This window comes from Periplaneta americana, chromosome 9, assembly GCF_040183065.1.
Source record: "Periplaneta americana isolate PAMFEO1 chromosome 9, P.americana_PAMFEO1_priV1, whole genome shotgun sequence".
Classification (NCBI taxonomy): Eukaryota; Metazoa; Arthropoda; class Insecta; order Blattodea; family Blattidae; genus Periplaneta; species Periplaneta americana.
Genome location: NC_091125.1, coordinates 58,021,412 through 58,043,699, shown reverse-complemented (window position 1 = coordinate 58,043,699; position 22,288 = coordinate 58,021,412). Strand labels below are relative to the sequence as shown.

At 37.4% G+C, this 22,288-nt stretch overlaps 1 protein-coding gene across 1 annotated transcript in view; it reads left to right on the top strand.

Moving 5' to 3' along the window:
• Positions 1-17,819, top strand: part of LOC138705953 (zinc finger protein 98-like) — an 83,250-nt gene extending 65,431 nt beyond the window's left edge. Inside the window, exon 5 of the mRNA XM_069834765.1 lies at positions 14,596-17,819. Coding sequence (XP_069690866.1) covers positions 14,596-14,857 — 262 coding nt within the window. The 3' untranslated portion in view covers positions 14,858-17,819. The remainder of the gene's footprint in view (positions 1-14,595) is intronic.
• Positions 17,820-22,288: the final 4,469 nt, after the last annotated feature.

Here is a 22,288-nt window from a genome sequence, read left to right as displayed (position 1 = left end):
AGGATCCACGAGAGCTTCTGATAGAGTGTTGTGTGAACCTGGTTTCAGGCTAGTCTTGCTTCCCAGATGCGTTGAAGAAAGTGCAGCACACACGAGATACGAAATGTTTGTATTGATCACCGATTTTGACACCAAAGTAGGCATGATATTCGTACATTTTCCTTGCAAATGGAGTGATTTTAAACTTTCGATTGGCATAGTGACTTTACCAGAAATGTAGTAAAATCGGTCAGTGTGAGTCTTGCACTTTCTGTTCATTTTCTAAGAACTTCCTTAAATCAGTCTCATCACTGAGAAAGCTCAACCCAGACTACATAGGACTGCAAGAAAGAAGTTGATTTTACTCCTGTCTCTCGCTCCTACTAAGTTACCACTATACAGAGTTTCAAGCTATGGCCCATGCCTCAAGTGTGATTTTCAAGGTCTGAAACAGAAATGAAATTTCTTGAAAATGTCCTTTCTTCCAAATTAACTGTATTTGTGTACTGTATAATATATTTCATGTATATTTGATGTGAATTTGTCTGTTTTGTGATAGTAAACATAATTTTTTCTTACCTGTTGTACGTTTTATTTCTGTAAATACATACTAACTAAAATCTTGACTAGTACAGAAACCTGACCTGATTGAGCAAAATGAGTTATATTTTTGAATTCAGCATGCAAACAACATAAAAGATCAGTTATAAAATCCTTGACCTTCGAAAAAAAGTTTTGAAACGCAGACCAGTGTAATTGATAGGGTAATTTCAGAACTGAACAGAAGATTTACCGTAAATAGCTCTATACTTGGTGGAATAAGTGCTTTACACTCAGAAACTCCATCTTTCTTAGCATATGAAATTCTAAAGCCATTTTCCGAACATTAGGCCTATCATTGTGATACAGAAAGCCTTCAAGTAGAACTGAAACTTCTTCCTAAGACAAGAAGTCGCTATGAATCTATAAGAGTTCAAGTGCGATAAAAACATTAGCAGAATTTGTGAAGTGTTTGGAAGAATTTCAATAAAATTATCTTTCGCTGTTATTGCATTGACAATTCCATCTTCTAGTGCTTCGTGTGAACGTTGATTTTCGTGTATGCAAAGAATAAAAACATACCGGTACCTCCATAACCGAATGACAAACGAGCCATTAGGTAGCCTTGCAATTCTTTGCACTGAAAGGGAATAAACCAAGGACCCTATCATGGACACCATCGTGGACAAATTTAATGCTGTCCAAAACAATAGACGCATCCATCTACACTAGCGTTCATATCAAGGTAAGCAACATTAATTATTGTTTAATGCTGACATAAAATTAATAAATAGGTAAATTTTTACAATAACGTTACCAAAGGAATTAGGATAGCAAGGACTCTATACCAAAGACAAGCGTGAGAGAGAGGAGTTTGGATCGTGTAATGACATTTTTAGACAGTAATTGTGAGTATATGCAAGGCATACCAAAAGTCTAAACTAACCTAATCTAATTTGTCACTGATTCCACCTTACGAAAACTCGACTTTTCTTTGTCATCAGTAAGGAAACGTAAGAAAATAACATACCACTCCCTACAGTCTTCCACATCGATGGAATGATCCCGCCTGCCCACATCTCTCCACTAGTCACTACTTTTACAGTAAATTTCCACTCTCATTTCGGTGCGAAATTAGTGTCGGCACACAATTTTTCTTCTGTTTACGATACATACTACTCGACTAGAAGCCAAGACGTAAATACATTTTGTACATTAATGTGGTAACGTAACTGTAAAGAAATAATACATTTAGGCCTATACTATAGGTACTGGTATGAAGAGTTCAAAAGAGAAACCAGCGAGCTGCCAACAAATAAAAAAAATTAGATTTTATCACCATCTGCTAGTTTTCGTTCAATACTACAATATTCTTAATAGAGACAGGATAACACAAGCTAACCCTCTGATTTACAGAGGATTGAAGTTTTGCATTCAATGGATAAATCGTCTTACCTTCATTGCTACTACTACGGAAAAACCAGCTAATTGTCTTCATGGCCAAATGGGCAAACATAAAGATATGCTACACAGTTTGAAAGATAACAAGAAGGAGGTAATTTGTTGATCATACAAGTAGTTTCAAGGGTCATATAAGCCACTACAGTTTAATAGGCCCTAAAAACTTTACCTGCCTGAAAAATTGACTGTTAAAAAATTATGACATGTTCTGTAAACTCGACCCTGAAATAAACACGTATGAAAAATACCGACAGATTATTAATACTGAGTTTAATATAGTCTTCGGCTAGACCTACATATTATATATATATATAATTAAATAATTAATAAAAATTAATATTTATTATTAAAGAGATCTGTTTATTTGCTCATCAAACAATGAATCAACATATCCGCGTCGGAGTCCCAGTTTTTGCCGCTGTGAGCGCTAATATACAGACCTTGCTGACTTTTCTAATGCAAGCGATTGCGTTGGAAATAATACTGGGAATAAGTATACACAATTGAGGGGCGTTTTCACAAAACTCGTTATCTACATTTTTTCGATTTTGAGGTTTTAGCGTATCCTCATGTTTTTAGGTCAGGAGAATCCAATGGTGCTATCAGAATTAAGCTAAAGTTGGTAAGTATATCAGTAAATTGATCTTGAAATAAAAGAGATTTTTCAAAGCTCAGTATCTACAGTTGTGTATTTTAGAAAAGAGTTGTCTTGAAAGAAAGAAGATTTTGTAGATAACGAGTTTTGCGAAAACACCCCTCAATTTTAAATACATTACGCATCACTCAAAGGAACATATTAGGTAGGTAAATTTAAAGATATAATGGAAAACTATGATGTCATTGATGACATCACTAATTTCAAAATATCACATTCATTTAAAATTCTCTCTCTTTTCTTTTTCTAATTCTCTTTACATGCCTTATACATTTTTGGTTATAATTAGACTTTAATTATACATATATACAATATAGTATTTTACAATTGAATCGGTCATTGCAGAAAGGGGATAAGTCATGAAAAACGCGAAAATGAGTTAAGAGTGTCATTGCTTTCTCCAGGCCTAGACACACATTTCCATACAGAAATGGGACAAATTTGCTCATTCTCAATGCAAAGCAGAGTACCATAAGCAGCGCAGTCATTGCAGAAAGGGGACAAGTCAGCGACTTACCTTCTTTCTGCACTGACTGACGACGTGACGCAACTGAGTGACGCGGATCTAATAAGTTACGCGCCCATCAGCTGATAAGGAAAATGACAGATAAGCTAGAAGTAGTAAACTGTGTTATTAGTGGTAAACGTAAACGCAATGAAATTAACTACCGCAGAGATGTAAATAAGAAAAATAAACTGAAGGCATTGGAACGTCAATTCCTTTGGGAACTCTGTAGCAGTCCGTACGACAGGAGAACAATGTGGACAAGAAACTACTCTTTGTTTGTTTAGACGCAACTTTGGGTCATCAGTTTTCAACATTCACAATTTCAAAGACCATACGGCGCACTTCTATTCCTATCATGAAGGTATAGGCCACAAATCTTCAAATGAAGTGTGTTCCTTCTGAACTACATTGAAAATAACATCCCTTCTTCAGTCAAGGAATTGTATCTTTTCTCTGATAACTGTGGAGGGCAAAATAAAAATCATACCTTAATTCGATTGTTACTTGCACTGACCCAAATGGGTACATTTAACAAAATCATTCATTATTTTTCACAACGAGGCCATTCATTTCTTCCCTGTGACCGCAACTTTGGTGTAGTGAAGCGCAAACTAAGAAAGACAGACAGGGTATATGTGCCTGACCAATACAATACCTTGATCCACCAGGCAAACACAAACAACAGATTTTCTGTATAATCAGTTACTACTGATGATATTTTGAATTTTAAATACTGGTGGCCAGAGTATTACAAGAAAACCACCTGCTCATTAGACACACTGAGGAAAAAAGGGAAAAATAATATGTTTTCTTCAGCACAATTCAGTGAATTTGTTTACTCTAAAGATGATCCAGGATGTGTGACTGCCAGTTTGTTCATTGGTAGTGAAATGAGGAAACAAAGATTCTGTATGAAAAAAACCAGGTTCTGGACGCATAGTAATGTCTACACAAAAGCATACATTGGGAAAATTCCCATTAATACGAAAAAAAGCTTGGAGACGTATCGAAAGTGAGGCAATACATTCCATTCGATCACACTTTCTTTTACGAAGAGATCCTGAACTGGCCACATTGTGACAAGGAATCTACAAATGACGTGGCTTCCAACGTCTAACAATACACTCTATAACAATTGAAACAAATGATTTTGTGTAGTACTTTAGTGTATTTTTATTGTGCTCTCGTATATGCAGTTTTTAAGTATTAGTTTGAAAGCAGAGTCTTGATTTAAAACTGTGATATAAAATCACATATTGGTACATTTCTGTAGTAGGAATAATGATTAAAATGAAAAAAAAATAATTATGTAAATGGTGACAGTAATGTAGTAATTACACACAAAAACATCGTTATCATTGTAATTATTAATATTTAGTTTGATTTCAAATATTACATGAGCCTAAACTTGTAAATTATATATTTTTTGTTCTATATTTAACAATTCCTTGCAGAAAGGGGATAAGTCATGGTTCGATTAAACAACTTTAAACAAAAGTGTTTGAGATGTCAAATGTCTAACATGATGTGTTATACTTCACTATTCATAAACAAAGTAAGAAAAAATATTTACAATGATTACTCCAGTATTGGAAGAATAAAACAGTTTTTATTGATTATCTCGAAAGTAAGATTTTATGACTTATCCCCTTTCTGCAATGACCGATTCAATTTATTTATTCACCATTGCAGAGGCTCGGATTCAACATCTTACTATTTGTCCAACACCTTAGCTATTAAGCTAAGTTGACAAGTTCAAATCAGTGGTCAAAATCAAATATCTGTAGAACGAATATTTCTATGATAATAGTCTATAAAGAGAACAACAAATGACGGTATACGTATATTTAAATTACAGTCACTGTAATTTAAATCAGAACGGTCTCTGATTTAAATAGGTTAAAAAATTATAAATTCTTAGTTATTCTGTGCAGACATCATTTCGGGCGTGGAAGCGAATAGTAGTGGAACAGTGCAGCCTGAAGAAAATACACCACATACCTTGACATGGATAAATATTATATCGCTTCAAAGTGTACAACAAAGTACCAGTATTGAGTTTTGTAGCCAATATAACTTACTTCCATCAGAAGAATCGAAAAATTGTGTCCATTGTGAAAAACAAATGACAGTAAAAACTCACAAACCATTGTCAAAAGTAAATTTTCCTTTCGAACTACAGTGCAGTAAGTGTAAGAAAAAGACTGCTATCACAAAAAAATACTTGGTTTGAAGATTGTAAACTTCCAATTTTACAGAACATGGATTTAATATATTGTTGGATTCATGGAATAACTTTAGAAATAACTAGCAGCGAAACTAACATAGTAACTGTATGTGATTACTTCGGTTTTTGTAGAGAAGTTTGTTACGTAATAACGACAAATAATTCATTCCTACCGGTGGACCAGGACAAACAGTAGAAGTAGATCAAGTTTCTTAAGAAACGAACTTCAACATATATGGGTGTTTGGGGGAATAGAAATATCGTCAAAAAAGTGTTTAATAAGGGTTAATTCTAGAGACAAAACTACACTGATTTCATTAATAAAATATTTCATTCTACCTGGTACGGTACTAAGATAATACAGACGGGTGGAAATCATATCAAGATTTACATAATGAAGGATACATCCGCGACTTTATTAATCACTCGATAGAATTTGTGAAAAGTGGTGATTGTACAGTGCACACAAAACATTGATGATGAATAAAACACAATGGTGAGTACTAAATATTATATATACTTATTTTAATTGCATTAATCTATAAGTATCGAATAATTTCATATAATTATCGTTAATGTGAAAAAAACATAGTTGTTTCATATTGTGCTGTATTACGTACAACATATTACAACATAGCGTCATTTTCACCAAAGCAGACAAAAGCAATTGCACAGTACTACTATACATATAAAACCTACACAACAAAATAGAAACATACTTTAAACAAAACAACATCACAGAACTTGAAAAAGATCCCACCACACAATACCACAACACAATAAAAAACACAATTAACAAAAACAAACACGTACCGGTAATACCGCACAATATGAAACAACAACTCAAACCCATCAAACCAGCAGCACCTAAACTCAATGCACTACCCAACATACCGTACATAAAGAAAAAATACCAATCAAGCCTCTAATCAACTACAAACAGGCACCAGCACACAAACTAGCCACACACATGGACAAAATCATCAGAAAAAAACATAAAATTCAGAAAACAGACAACAATAAAAAACACTATAGACCTAGTCAACAAAACAAAACAACACATTCCACACAGTGCAACACTAGCATCATTCGATATCACTAACTTATACACTAACATACTGATACAAGACACATTACAGATACTAAAGCAAATGCTCATAGACAACAACACACCACAAGAACACATCGAAGAAATCATCCAAATCACAGATATCATAACAAAGCAAAACTATTTCACACACAACAACAAATACTACACCCAAACAGAAGGACTCCCAATGGGATCACCAATATCTAGTACAGTATACTAGCAGAGATATTTTTACACAACATAGAACAAACATACATACTCAACAATGACCACAACAAATATGCAGACAACATAATATACTGGCACAGATACATAGACGACATACTCATACTATACAAAGGAAACAAACGACAAATATACAAACTACACCAATACATAATCAAAATACACCCAAAACTCCAATACACACTGGAACTTGAAAACAATAACTCCATAAATTTCCTAGACATCGCCATAACAAAAGTTGACAACAAACACACCTTCAAAACACACAGAAAACCATCCACCACCACCACCACACAGATACACAACACATCTAATCACCCCACACAACACAAACTTGCTGCATTCAGGAATGGTACACAGATTACTCAACATACCCATGAGCCAACAACACTACAATGAAGAAGTGAACACAATCAAATACATAGCACAAGAAAATGGTTACAACCCAAACATAATAGAAAACATCATAAGGAAGACAAAACAAAAACTCAACAAACACAAAAACAACACAAACACAAGAACACAAGAAATAAATCACACTAACATACGAAAACAAAAACACACACAAAATCGCATCCTCATTCAGAAAACAGAAATACAACATAGCATACAGGACATAAAACACACTACAAAGACATCTCAACACACAAACAACACAAACAAATAAATACAACCACACAGGCATATACAAGTTCACATGCAATAGTTGCGACAGTTTCTACATTGGACACACAGGCAGATCATTCCAAACTCGATACAAAGAACATATTAAAGCAATAACCAGAGGACACAATAGATCTACATATGCCGAACACATAACTAATGCCAACCACACATACAATAACAGACATGGAAATCCTACACATAGAACCCAAAAACCAAAAACTCAACACACTAGAACAATATGAAATAAACAGACACACTAAAACACACCCAAATCAAATACTTAACACACAGATCAATTTCAGAACACACACACTATTTGACTCAACTCTTCATCACACGAACGCACCCACAGAACAGGCAGTGAAGTTGAGATGATTCCGAGACACAGAAGGCTCTGAGGATGGTGTCAAGTAGCACCGAAACAGCTGTAAGCCGCACATGCATACATAATTGACACGAGTAAGATCGCCATTTAATCAATTATTTATATTGAAGTGCTAAAAGTAGTGTAGGTACGAAAGATTCATCATGGATGAAATTGTTTCTTGAAACTTGAATTTATTAAGTATAGATTATAATTTTATTATGTTTCCTTTCAAGGTAGGGCCTATTACCATAGTATATACTGTAAACATTTAATGAACACGCAAACTAGGTACGATTTTCATTTAAATCGATGGACGCTGATCTAACCTTCAGCAATCTTACCATGTTGATTGTGTTGTGTGGCCTGCAGTAAAGGTGACGCCATGCACAGACTGAACGGAAACACTCATAGCCTGTGCCACACCTCTAATATATTTTCACCATGCTAGCACCTCTTCATCTCACTCAAACGCGGGATAACGATAGCAGTTGATAAAGTCTCGTAAAATAACTAATTCAAAAAGCTTTTTTATAAGATTAAGCCTGAGTAGGTTTTTATGCATCCAAATATTTGTCGGCATTACTTTCAAATTACGTTATATAATATATTTATGTGGGCTATAGGTTTGTTTTTGTTGACTTATTTTGCTTTTGTGTGTATTATTCGAACTACAAACCAAGCAATTAGGGTACACGGGAAAAACGATCAAGCTCCATCAAAAATCGAAATTCAGTTAATAATGCCATCTTATAGTGGAAAGGGAGTAATATCATCTGGTTTAGCTAGTTTTCTGTTAAAACGATCATGGTCCTCAAAAATGAGCGTTAAAGTTTTCGTGTACTTCAGAAGAACGATCAAGCTCCAGTCACTTCTGTGGAAGAATAATCAAGGTCCATTTTTCTACTCTGCTTTTCCTCCTTGTTTTGCTGTATAATTCTGCAGCTTTGTGTTGCTGGCTTTCCGGCAGTTTATGTAAAGTGACATGAACAATAATTTCGTTACTTTTCCACTGCTGAGTAAGAATGCAATGATTATTTTTCGCACTAAAGTAAACAAGGTCTTATTTGCAGCCTGTTTCATGGCCATTCTTTCAGGCTTGTATTAGTTGCTCTGGATGTTGCCTTAAAATAAGCCATAAGTGAAATGGAGGCATCAGAAATAATAGAGAATATAGGTATGCAGATGAGAGTACAACGAAAATAATTTTTTTGATGTACTTCTAACTCATCGAAAAGAATACAGACCATGAGTCACATTACAAGAGACGCTTGTTTAAGTGTTCAGGATTGAGATGTTCTCAGTATGTTTTACCTATAGAAAGGAGTAGATTAATGAGGCAATGAAATCTAATGGCTTACTATGCTACACAGAATGCTCATGTGACAGGCCTTATCATTGTAAATACTCTGAGGTCATACAAGAAATATCCATTGATTTTGTGAATTAGTACAATATAAGTTTTGGGTATTACAGAAATGACGCATGTATTTGCGATAAATTTAGAACCAATATATCTCAACTTGAATTAGAAATGAACAACGATAAAGATGCAACTCACATACACAATTTGAATAGACAAAAACCACTTCTCACAACGACTCAAAATGAACTACATAAGAAGAAAGGAGATACTCTGTATGAGGTAAAGTGTTCTGAATGTTTGGATACGTTTGAAATCCAGAAAGTCTATGATTGAGGAAGCAATTTGTATGGATTAGCAGAAGAATCTTCCGATTCCTAAAATTTCAACAAGTGAAGCATCTTACCACAGGCAACTATAGTTTTTTTTTTTTTTGCTCAGTCCATACACTTTCTACTGAGAAATCTGTATTTTGTACATATGATGAAACGGTCTCGAACAAAGCGCCTGATGAAATATGCTTAATGTTGTGGTATTTCTGTTTTGAAATTCTGCCTGACTCTGTGCGTGAATTCAACGTGTTCTGTGAATCCTGTTGAGGACAAAATAAAAAATTTTAGTGTGATCCGATTTTTCCATTTCTTAGTACATATAATCAAGAAATTTTATTGTCTCTCGGCAAAATTTTCCAAGACGAGGGCATTCGTACCTCAAGTGCAATAATAATATGGAATTTATAAACCAGAAGATAAGAAGCGAGTTTCCTGATGACTAGTGACTTGAGAGTGATAATTCTAGGAAGAAACTTCAAGCAGTCTTCATAGTTGACTGCAAGATAGAAGAAGTACTTAATGGATGAGGAGAATTTCTGAATAATTACTGCAAAAAGAAAGCCCTTTCGACTAGAAGTCCAATGCAATCTACAATGTAAAATAAGATATTAAAAAGGTATTCCTGTTAAACATCAAGCGGACGATACGAAAACTATATAGTGAGTTTCTATTTTATTTGTAAAAATTATTTTATCTTTAATTTTATTTATCGCATTTTAATTTGAAATGCTATTAAACACCCAAATTAGTCTATAATAGTCATTTTATTATTTTAATTATATTTCAAACCACTCAAAAGAAATCAGAAGAAGAGCAATGCGAAAGAGTTGAAAATATCATGATATTTTATTTCAAAACGGCAACATTCAATGACTTCGAAATAAAGACGCAGTTCTGCAGTCCCGCGATACAAGACCAGTGAAAGGAAAAGAAGAATTATATTATTGTAACACCCTTCTGGAACATTCTCCTCGTGTCTGATTGGCTAGGGAGTCGCGCGCGCGTCCGGCAGAAGGGAGGGCGCAGGGAGACGAGACTCGAACTTCGGCGGGCGCTGTGGCACGGTACAGGGCGAGGGGAAGAGAAACTACGATACGCTAGCTGTGGTGCGGAGGGAGAGGGAAGAAAAGCGACTGCGATTGAGCAGAAGAAGGAAACGTCTGGAGACCGATTGTTGTGGAGAACTAGAAGCTACGCGACGCAGAACATTCTAGACAATCCTGGTAAATAAATAACACCATGAGTTCCGGACGCCAGTCTAGTGTGAATCAGTAGCGAGAGAGTGAGCCAGTCTTGGGCAGCGACCGAGGTGGACCTGAGTTCGAGTTAGTCTTCGGAGCAGTCAGTCAGCTACGAGAGAGTTAGCTAGTTAGTCTTAAAGTCTTGGAGCAAGGTCAACCTGAGATCGACGTGCAGTGAACTTGAGTGAGTCTGTAACTGTGGCAATATCCAGGCGAGTGCAACGTACCCAGAGATCTTGGGTTCGACGTGCAAGAAACCGTATCTGGAGGGCTGGGTTCGACGTGCAGGGAACCGTGTCTGGAAGCCTCGAGTTGGATGTGTAGTGAACTATATCTGGAAGTCTTGGGTTCAAAGTGCAGTGAACTGTATGTGGAAGGCTTGGGTTCGACGTACAGTGAACTTGAGTGAGTGAGCTAGAACTAGCCAAAGCGAACGAACTGTGAAGTGAGTACTGACAGTTTTGTTTTGTGCATAGTGCTTTCTGAACATTAGTTGATTTTAGGAGTATATTGTTGTCCTTCTCAATAATACACGTGAATTGTCATTGTCGCCGTTCGGTGGAGTGCAATAACGACTACTGTGTTGCTGTGTTGAGTAGAATACCCATCGTTGACGGGTGTCTGGTTAAAGTTAGAAATAAAAGTCACATTGTTGTTAAACAAAAGTAGTTACACTGGTGTCAGGAGTGGGATATTGTGGACATAATGGAGAACCTACAACAGATCCTGCAAGCCATCTCGGAACTGAAAAACGACATAACTGAAGTAATGGCAGACATGAACGATATTAGTGAAGTGAAAAGACATAGGTGAAGTGAAAACAGACATTAAAAATGACGTCGCTATGCAAATTTGTAGCGTTTCGGTCCACGTGGATGGAATTGTTACCATCGTGAAAGATGAACTTAAAGCCGATTTCGACAAACTAAAAGAGAATTTCGCAACTGTAAAGACAGTAGTGGCTGAGCTAAGAGTGTACGTAGGTCATTTCGACGGCAAAATTCGCACTCTCGAGCGTCGACAAGAGCAGACGAGTGAATTTCTGGACAAGCATGCTGAAGAAAACAACCAAATACTCGCGTTAATAGATCAGCATGCTGAGGAAATCTAGAAAATTAGTGGATCGCCAGGCTAGAGAACAGGAAGAAATAGTTGCTGAAGAGGTTCGACAGCCATGGAAAAAGCGGCAACAGAATTAAGGACCCCATATACGGACCCTGTGTAATCAACGCCTCCAGCCGGACATTCGAACGTCAAAACGCCGAAGTTCGACGGTACGACGTCCTGGGCAATATTTCGATATTGAGTCTATCGCAGAGCATAATCTGTGGACACCGGCAGAAAAAACTACTCAGCTGCTGGCCGCGCTTCAGAGACAGGCGTCGGAGATACTTCACAGCGTTCCAGAAGATGGGACAGCCACAGAGATAATGAAAGGCACTGGAGGGCGTTATGGTGACCATCAACTTGCGGCAGCATTTAGGACCCAACTGAAAACGAGGGTCCAATAGTCAGGCGAGTCCCTACAATAATACCCTATGGCGGTAGAACAACTGGCCCATAAGGCCCTCAGGGCTCTACCTCCTAACTTCGTCGCTGGAGAGGCGGCCTACAACTTCGACAGCGAAGTTCGAGACCCCAAGATTAGACAACTACTCTTGACTGAGCATCGCGCAGTCGACAACGCTCTGGCGGCGGCCCTCGGGGTGGAGGCGGGCAAGTTGACGGCGAACGTCTCGAAACAGTACCGGATTAGGAGCGTCACGGCGGCCGATGTTGAGGGAAGCCAATCGAAGCCACACGAGCGACGGAAACGAGTGCCTCCTGGTCCTGGGACAGCCCAGGACACTTAAGAAAGGATTGCGACCGACCTGGCCACAGGCAGGAGAGAGAGGTGACCGACGTCGAGAGGAACCAACAGAAGTCACCTGAGCAACGGAGACGACGGGCGCCCACCAGCTGGTCCTACGGTAGACCGAGACACTTGAGGAGGGACTGCGACCGACCTGGCTACAGTCAGGAGAGAGAGGAAGCCGATGCTAGGAGGGGCACGACTGCGCCGTCATCACCATTCCCTTGGTTGATCTTGAAGACAGTCAACAGAAGGTCCGACGATGGGCTGATTGCTGACGGATGGATAAGAGGCCGTCCATGCAGAGTACTGGTAGACACCAGGGTGTCGCTCACTATTGCCAGGCCAAAGATCGTGCGTGGCCTACCTGGGAGGACGCCGCTGCGCCGATACGAGCTACGTAATACTTCAGGCGAAAGCTTGCCAATTCAGAGAGAGAGATCTTCCTGGATCTGACCTTGGGGAAGAGGAGAATGGAGATGTGATTGTTCGTCGCCAACATCACTGAAGACGTCGTCCTGGGACTCGACGCCATGCGGTTACTCGATGCGACAGTGGACGTCCGGCGCCGTATACTCCGTTTTGGTCAGAATGAAGTGTTCCTGATGGACGCCAAAGACCAACCCATGGCCAGCGGGCTCCTCTTGGAGGATCAAGTAGAAGAGCAAGATGGCGCCCACGAAGTACGAGTAATCGCCGCCCAGCCAAGCCCAGGATGGGATAACACCACCATAAGGAGGGAACAGTTGGAGGACCCAAACGTTGGACCGTCCGGCGACCTACCAAGAGACTGTCCGGAACGAACAGTCCTAAGAAGGGAGCAATGTGGCACCCGTCTGGAACATTTTGCTCATGTCTGGTTGGCTCGGAAGTCGCGCGCGCGTCCGGCAGAAGGAGACGTTATTCGAGCTTCGTCGGGGATGTGGCGCGGTAGAGGGCGAGGGTAAGGGAAACTATGAGACGCTAATCGCGGCGGGGAGAGAGAGGGAAGAAAAGCGACTGTGACTGAGCGGAAGAAGGAAACATCTGGAGATCGATTGTTTTGGAGGTCTAGAAGCTACGCGACGCAGGACATTCTAGACAATCGTGGTAAATAAATAACACCGTCAGTTGCGGACGCCAGTCTAGTGTGAATCAGTAGCGAGAGAGTGAGCCAGCCTTGGGCAGCGAGCGAGGTGGACCTGAGTTCGGGTTAGTCTTCGGAGAAGGCAATTAGTCAGCTGCGAGAGCGTTAGCTAGTTAGTCTTAAAGTCTTGGAGCAAGGTCAACCTGAGATCGACGTGCAGTGAGCTTGAGAGAGTCTGTAACTGTGGCAGTATTCAGGCGAGTGCAACGTACACGGAGGTCGTGAGTTCGACGTTCATGAGACCGCGTCTGGAGGGCTTGGGTTCGAAGTGCACTGAACTATATCTGGAAGTCTTGGATTCAAAGTGCAGTGAACTGTATGTGGAAGGCTTAGGTTCGACGTACAGTGAACTTGAGTGCGTGAGCTAGAAGAACTAGGCAAGGCGAACGAACTGAGAACTGACAGTTTTGTTTTGTACATAGTGCTTTCTGAACATTAGTTGATTTTAGGAGTATATTGTTGTCCTTCTCAATAATACACGTGAATTGTCATTGTCGTCGTTCGGTGGAGTACAATAACGACTACTGTGTTGCTGTGTTGAGTGGAATACCCATTGTTGACGGGTGTGTGGTTAAAATTAGAAATAAAAGTCACATTGTTGTTGAACAAAGTTAAAATTTTTGAAATTATACATAAAACGGTCAAAACTAATTAAATGTTTGAGTTAGAAGTGATGTTTCACTATAATGGACGTTGTATCCCATGTACCTCGAAGTTTCCTATTTGGATCTTGATCGTTTTTATTTTGGAAGTTTACATATTGTTCATATTGCATTTTCTATTGTTACCATCCAAATTTAGAACGAAATATCTAATAATAAATCGTCGTTCTTTACATTCCATTACGTCAATTTTTATTAAATACATAACTAGGTATTAAGTGCTTAAACTTTAAAATTCGTTTTTCCCGAAACTTTATAAAATGGACCTTGATTGTTATTTCCGTGTGCCCTTCTTTCTTCACAGCATTGGAGTACCAGCTTCCGGCGGTAGTATTGCTCAAGATGAGTGGCAGCAGACATATGGGAAAGAATTGAAGTGCAATGTTCGTGGAAAGTGGATTTTCGACGCGGTAGGGCACAAGAACCATGTTCTTAGTGACAGTTCATTTGCAATGTTTGTGGAAAGGATTGTTTGCAGTTGCGTCACCTTAAGAGACATGCACAAGTACACGGAAGCAACAACTCATTCGGTTGTGATGTATGTGGAGAGAAATTACGGAATCTAGTGATCTGAAAAAACATTTACGTGTACACACAGGCGAGAAGCCGTGCAGTTGTAATATATGTGGAAAGAAATTTTAGGTATCTTGTGATCTGAAAAAGCATTTACGTGTATACACAGGCGAGAAGCCATTCAGTTGTGACATACGTGGATATAAATTTTCCGAATTTAATCTTTTGAGAACGCATGAACGTGTACACACAGGCGAGAAGCTATTCAGTTATGATGTATGTGGAAATAAATTTTGGGACCCTAGTAGTCTTAAAAGGCTTGTTTTCGTACACACGGCCGAGAAGCCATTCTGTTGTGATATATGGAAAGAATTTTTCATAACCTGAAAAAGCATTTACGTGTACACAGGTGAGAAGCCGTTCAGTTGTGACATGCGGAAAGAAATTTTCGCAATCAATTCGTTTGAGAACTCATAAACGTGTACACACAGGCAAGAAGCCATTAAGTTGTGATATATGTGGAAAGAAATTTTCGAACCTCAGTAGTTATAATAAGCCATGCTCTCGTACACACGACCGGGAAGCCCTTCCGTTGTGACGAATGTACAAAGAAATTTTCGCAATCTATTCATGCGAGAACGCATGAACATGTACAAACAGACGAGAAACCATTCATTCAGTTCTTATATATGGGGAAAGAAAATTTCATACTCTGCTAGTCTTAAATGCATGTATTCGTACACACGGCCGAGAAGCCATTCACTTGTGATGTATTTGGAAGGAGAGTTTCGTAATCTCATAGTCTGAAATATCATACACACCAGCAAGAAACCTTGATATAGAAGGAAGTTTTGATGTACGTTGAAATAAATTTTCGCAACTAAGTGGTACACACGGCCGAGAAGCCATTCACTTGTGATGTATTTGGAAGGAGAGTTTCGTAATCTCATAGTCTGAAATATCATACACTCATACACACAAGAAAGAAACCCTGATATAGAAGGAAGTTTTGATGTACGTTGAAATACGTTTTCGCAACTACGTGGTCTAAAAATTTCATGCAATCGTACAAGAATGCGGAAAGCCATTCATTTGTGATATATTGAGAAAGAATGTTTCAGAATCTAGTAACTGGAAAAGATATATGCACTCGTATATTGAAACGAAAAGGAATTCAGTTGTGAGATACATTTTGGAATGAAATTTTCGTAACCTAATGAGAAAAAACAGCCGAGAAGCACTATAATTGTGATGTTTGTGGGCCACTATTTCCGGTTTCGGAATTTCACACAGGTGTAATAAGCCATTTTAAGTGCAAATATGTTGGAAAAACTAATTTCTATGTAACTGATATTGTAATTCCGATACGTCAGATGAGTACTAATAATAATTATTGAGTTGTTCAGTCTTTGACTTATCGTATTCTTATGCTTGTGAACAATATTTATTCAAATCATGCACGTACTGAAGTATTATATAATATGAGACCAACATTTTGGCCTTTTCAAATCTTTATGTTAAAAAACAATAAATATTGAAGACAACATGATGTATGTATAATAAACAGTTTAGTTAACAAAGGAAAATCTGAATTCTGAATTATAATACACGTACTTTCCTTTGATTGATGTTGTGGCTGATATGTACATCTATTATCAGGCATCACATCTCACTTGACGATATGTGTCAGAGGAAGAATAATTTATTGTTAGTATGTATCTGAAGTCTGAATAATGTAATACTCTATGCAATGGAGGGGGAAAGGAATTGGCAATCTGACCCCATTATCTCCTGTCCCAGTTGCTTCATAAATGGTGCCATGTTGGTATTACTTGTGGGGTTCAGACCTGTCTTCGAACAGTTGATTAAACAACAACATGTTAAAATGTATTCACCAGTATTGGAAATTACGATCAAAATGAGGCAGATAACATTCCACACTAGTACCTACTTTCATTGTCAACCTCTGAATGTTTATATATACACTAACTGTATATCAATCTTAAGCACTGTGTGAATTTGTGAATCCCTAGTATAAATTTTATCAGAAACTGTATTAACTTCAAAACTTACATCACTTTTCACCTTACCACCATCCGATTTGAATACCTTAACAAAATTTTTCTTCTCATCTGTTTTACATCTGCAAAAGAATTTCTTCTCGAACATTTACTATATATTTTTCAGTAAACAGGAAAACAACCATGTTGATATTCATATTCACAATAATTGCAATTAATTTTCTGTAAGAGTTTATTCTTAGAATTTCCACTTTTCACCTTTCTTCAAATAGTATCCATCAGCGATTCAGACAGAGGTTCTTGCTTAATCTCTTGAGCAATGTTCTGCAGCTGTTGACTAGCCACGGGTCGAGCCCTGCAGTTCAGAATATCCTTATTAACATCAAGCTGAGATACACAAAGAAGATCTTTCTGCAGAGATTTATCTAAGATGCATGAAACAAAAATATCACGTACCATTTCCTCATACAAGGTTCCAAAATTACACGATTTATTCCAAGTCCGTAATACACACATGTACTCATAGGATTCGACTAAAAGTTGTTCTCTTGTATAAAAATCGAACCTCTCATATGTTACATTGGTAACAGGAACAAAATGTTAATCAAAATGATTTAAAACTGTATCAAATTTGTCAGTTCCCCTGACAGGGGAAGGGAATCAAAGACATTCATCAGGTCTGAAACATCTTCATGATGTAACATAGCAATCTTCTTTTCATCATTATTGGTATCACGTTGAAAGTATGCAGCCATAAAAGTTAAGAATGATCCTTCGAAATTTTTCCATTTGTTAGCCGTATCTCTATCGTAGCTAAGAGTCTCAATGGCCTTAACTGATTACTGAAGGGCCAATAATCTCAGTAGAATTAAACGAAACTCAAATGAAGAGAATTAATATTAAGAATACTATGATAACAAACACTCCACCTCTGCCACCACGTTTTGTAATAGTTTATATTGAAATTACTGTAATAATATTACAACTTTTTCATACAAACTGTATTCCATATCATAATTGTAACAATCATCAAAAGACATAACAATCAAACATTCTTGTTTATATATCAATATTACAACACCATCAATTTGTGTGTGTGTCTATATATATAGTTGATTTTGTAACATCTTTGTTTAAAGTTTATTCTGTCTATAATAGTTTTGTGGAAATACTTCATGGAATTAATCTCAATACACTTTGGAACCTATGCATATGGTGGTATTTGTTACGGTATTAAACAAAGCAGTTAGCTTCTAGTTATATTAGTTCATCAACTTACAAAACTGCGTTGGTCTGCACATGCGTCAATCTTAAAGAGTGACACAATATACTATTCAGCTCCTCTTTCCTAATTGTCAACGAATGACGGCAGAAGGCGTTACTCACGTAAACGTTCAATCAAAAGAATATTTTCGCATTTTTAATACGTAATAATAACTCGAAAAGTAGTAGTGAGATTCTAATAAGGAAAAAAGCATGTTGAAGAATATTGTTTGCAGAATTTTAATATGTTTTAGTCGCAGCCATATAACATATGTAAGACTTCTTAATTGAGGTTTGTTTTATGTATTGTATGTGGGAAAATATGTTTTTTGAAGTAGAAAATGAATCAACGATAACTTCCTTCCTTGAAAAGATAAATGGGTAGTTCTAGTATACGAAATCGTCTAAATACTTTATACCGGTACTTTATATTGCAAAAAACACTATGGTAATAGAATGAGTCTATAAGACATTATCAGTTGTTAAAGGTTTATGTCTGACTGCTCGTGGTCTGTCACATAGCGCATTTACATAAACATTATAAAAATTATTTATCTTCAAAACCCAACAGTGTTTTAAAAATAAGCATTTATTGCTTTGATTGGTTTCATTTACTTAAGAGCCAAACTAAAGTGTTTAATCAGTTGTCTCCAGTTTTTTCAATTGGATTTTTGGATTTTATGTAACAAAAATCCAACTTAATGTAATGGAATGATTCTGTCGCCGTCCTTTCGCAGAATATGGCAAAGACAAGTGGAATAAATGTGTTGATCACGTTAAAAATAACTAAGATCAATGTTTTTGGTGAGCTTTATAGTAAATTGTAATTGCACGACTTTAACAAGTAAAAACTACAATCTATCTTCAAACATAAAAACAGTAATCTTTACGACTGTGATATATATTCAGTACCCCTGTTTAACCCTACCTGGAATATAAAATGATCAAGGGGAGTATCAAGAAGACAACGAACTAATTACTATAATGTTATGTTTAGATACCGGTATTCATTTGTGCAAAATTTCATGTGTTAATAAAGTGTTCCTTACCTCTTTTTGCTAATTTTCCGATGTTTAAGTTCTTTGGTATTTTGTGGAAGTTTATTTTATAAATTACTGCCTCCATGTGATATGCTGTTAAAACTTCTCGTAACTGTGTGGTAATTCAAATGTATGTTTTGGAATGTTCTGGTGTTATACTCATGATAGGTTATTTGTTTTGAAGGAATCTATGTTGATGAATAAAACACACTATTTCTAAAATACGAGTATACACAGTAGCGTGCAAATTAATCCGAACAACGTAATTACTTATGCAAAAACACTCAAACGGGATAAAAAAAAAAGGATCTAAGACATACCTCAGTAATCTATGTGACCTCCCTTGTTCCTAATAACAGCTCTGAGACGATTTGGCATGGATTCCACTAATTTACCACAAATATTCTTCATTTCTTCATCGCGAGACCATACACCAATGAGGGCAGAAATCATCTTCTCCTTTGTAGAACAATCAATTTTTTGCATTCTTCTTTTGCAAATTGACCACAAGTTCTCAATGGGGTTGATGTCGGGTGAGTTGCCTGGCCAGGGGAGTACCTGAATATTCTTCTTGTTGAAGAATTCTGTAGTTTTTCGAGATGTATGGCATGGTGCCAGGTCTTGTTGGAACACACCTCTGCCATCCGGAAATGATTTTTGCAGCTGGGATATGATTCTGGTTTCCAATAAGTGAATATATTTGTCAGAATTCATCATTCCCTTGATAGGTATTAATGCTCCAGGCCTTTCATGTGTAAAACAACCCCAAAACATTACTTTAGGGGGGTATTTGGGTGCTTGTTGGAGATGAGCTGCTGTTACTTTTTCGGATCCTTTCCGTACGTAAGAAACACGGTGGCCGTGGACCTCGAAATGAGACTCATCGGAAAAAAGTACATTCTTCCAGTCATTCACTGTCCAGTTTTGATGTAATTTTGCCCATATTAAGCGTTTTTTGCACATAACAGGGGTTAGCAGTTGCTTCTTAATAGGCTTATGAGCCTTTCGTCCAGCTTCCAAAAGCCTATACCGCACTGTTGTGACGTGAATATTCGCCCCAGTGGTAGCCATTAACTCGCAGGTTAAGTCGACAGCAGTTAGTCTAGGATTTAATTTACTTTTCCTGACAATTAAACGATCATCTGCAGGTGAAGTCTTCCTTTTCCGGCCACAGTTCCCTTTTTCTGGGGTGTGATGGATCCAATCTCCCTGTATCGTTTTATGATCGAATTAACAGTAGCCAAACCGATGTGACATTCTGCAGCAATTTGCCTCTGTGTCATAGAAGAATGCTCTGCTAATGTTATAATTTTAGACCATTTTCGTGGAGTTGTATCCATTTGTGAAGACGACAGAATGTACACAGGATTGCAGTATTAAGTCTTCAACACAACTGAAATACTTATAAGTACAAAACGACAGGAAAATGTCACATATTATAAACAAAAATAATAACGACAGACCTTCAACAATGGAATTACACGTACTACAGATGTCAATTAAAGCGGTATGAGCAACTGTGAGGCCAACAATGACAGAAAATGTAAAAATATGTCGTGTTCGGATTAATTTGCACGCTACTGTACTATAGGTAACATTTTTAGCTCTCTGAAAATTGTTATACTTTCAGTCCGAAGAGTAACTTGTTAAATGGTGTTAAGTATTCTTTTCTGCAATTTGAGGATTTGTGTCAATTTTGGTGGAGATCCACTAGTAATAATGCCCAGTGCTGTCATGGAGGCCATACGGGGCCATACATCATATGGGAACCTGTAATTTTTTTACTTAATCATATGGGGGAAAGAAAACATTGTCTGTACGGAGTCGTACAACATATGGGTACCTAAGTTTTGTATGCAGAGATCTGTACAGATTTTAGATCATCTCTTGCTGTTCCTAATGTATTTTGTTTGATGTTCTTAAACAAAAAGTGTCCACCTCTGCAGCACTGGAATCCAGAATTATACAAAATAATGGTTGAAAAACAAGAAGTGGTGCAAATACACACTCCAAGATTCATCGAGACAAGTGTGCATCTACGATGGGACTACATGGTGTATTCTTTAAATCAAGCTTGTTGTACAATTAAAATCTAAAGCAAAACAATTTCTTTACATCTTCTTTAATATTAAAAATTCATTAAGTGACAGTCGGAGAGAAGGAGAGAGGAGAGTAAAATATATTGCAAGGGAGAAAACGAGGAGTGAGGCGTATGTCCAAGAGAAAAATTACCATGACAGCACTAATAATGTCATATGGCAGCTGTTCCCAACCTTTTTCGACTCACGAACCCCTTCCACAACGATCTGAGTTGGGTGTTCCACTGATTTTTAAATATACATACAGTAGACATGCATAAAATTTAATTCCAAGCAAAAGGTTCAATAACCTTAAATTAACTTAACCCTTAATGGTTAAAACCTATAGTTACTCTAGTTACGACTTAAAAGTTACACAACGTGTATGCCTAGTTGCAATAATAAATACAAATTTTCATAGTAATTTCTCATCTCTTCCTTGGAATTCAGTGAGAAGGTTGTGCCTGCTTTCCATGGCACAGAGCTCTGAAGTCAGGAACCACAGAAGTTAAATAAAGTCTCAAATCACTTTCAGCACAAAGTCTGTTTCTGTATTTATTTTTTAAATAGGCATATGAAGAAAACGACTTTTCGCACAAATATGTGGATGGAAAGGGTAATAAAGCCGTGATGGCTTTATTGGCTAACACTGGGTACTCCTTTAAACTCAACTAAAAACAGTAGCAGCTCGCCGTAAAAAAAAATAGGTTAAGTGCTGTCCACATACACAAATGCATGAACAGTTTTACCAATATAATGAGTAAGCCTACTATTCGTAAACTACGTAATTATTTTAATAGTTGTAGAACACATATAAACAGGAAAATTAATTTATTTCAAGACTCACCCAATTTCTTGCATACCAAGTCAATCCTCCTATCTTTTCAAGAGCAAACCTGTCGATGATGTCTTCATTAATGTCTGAGTTTAACTGAGGGTGGACTGTATATCTGTATGCAAAGCTATGGGGCTAATGATGAAAGTCTCTCCTGTGATGTAGCATTCCGAGTGAAATTTTCAATCTTTCCAAAGAGAAAAATTATTTTATACAGCTTCTCTATTTTCTTAGAACTTACTAAAAC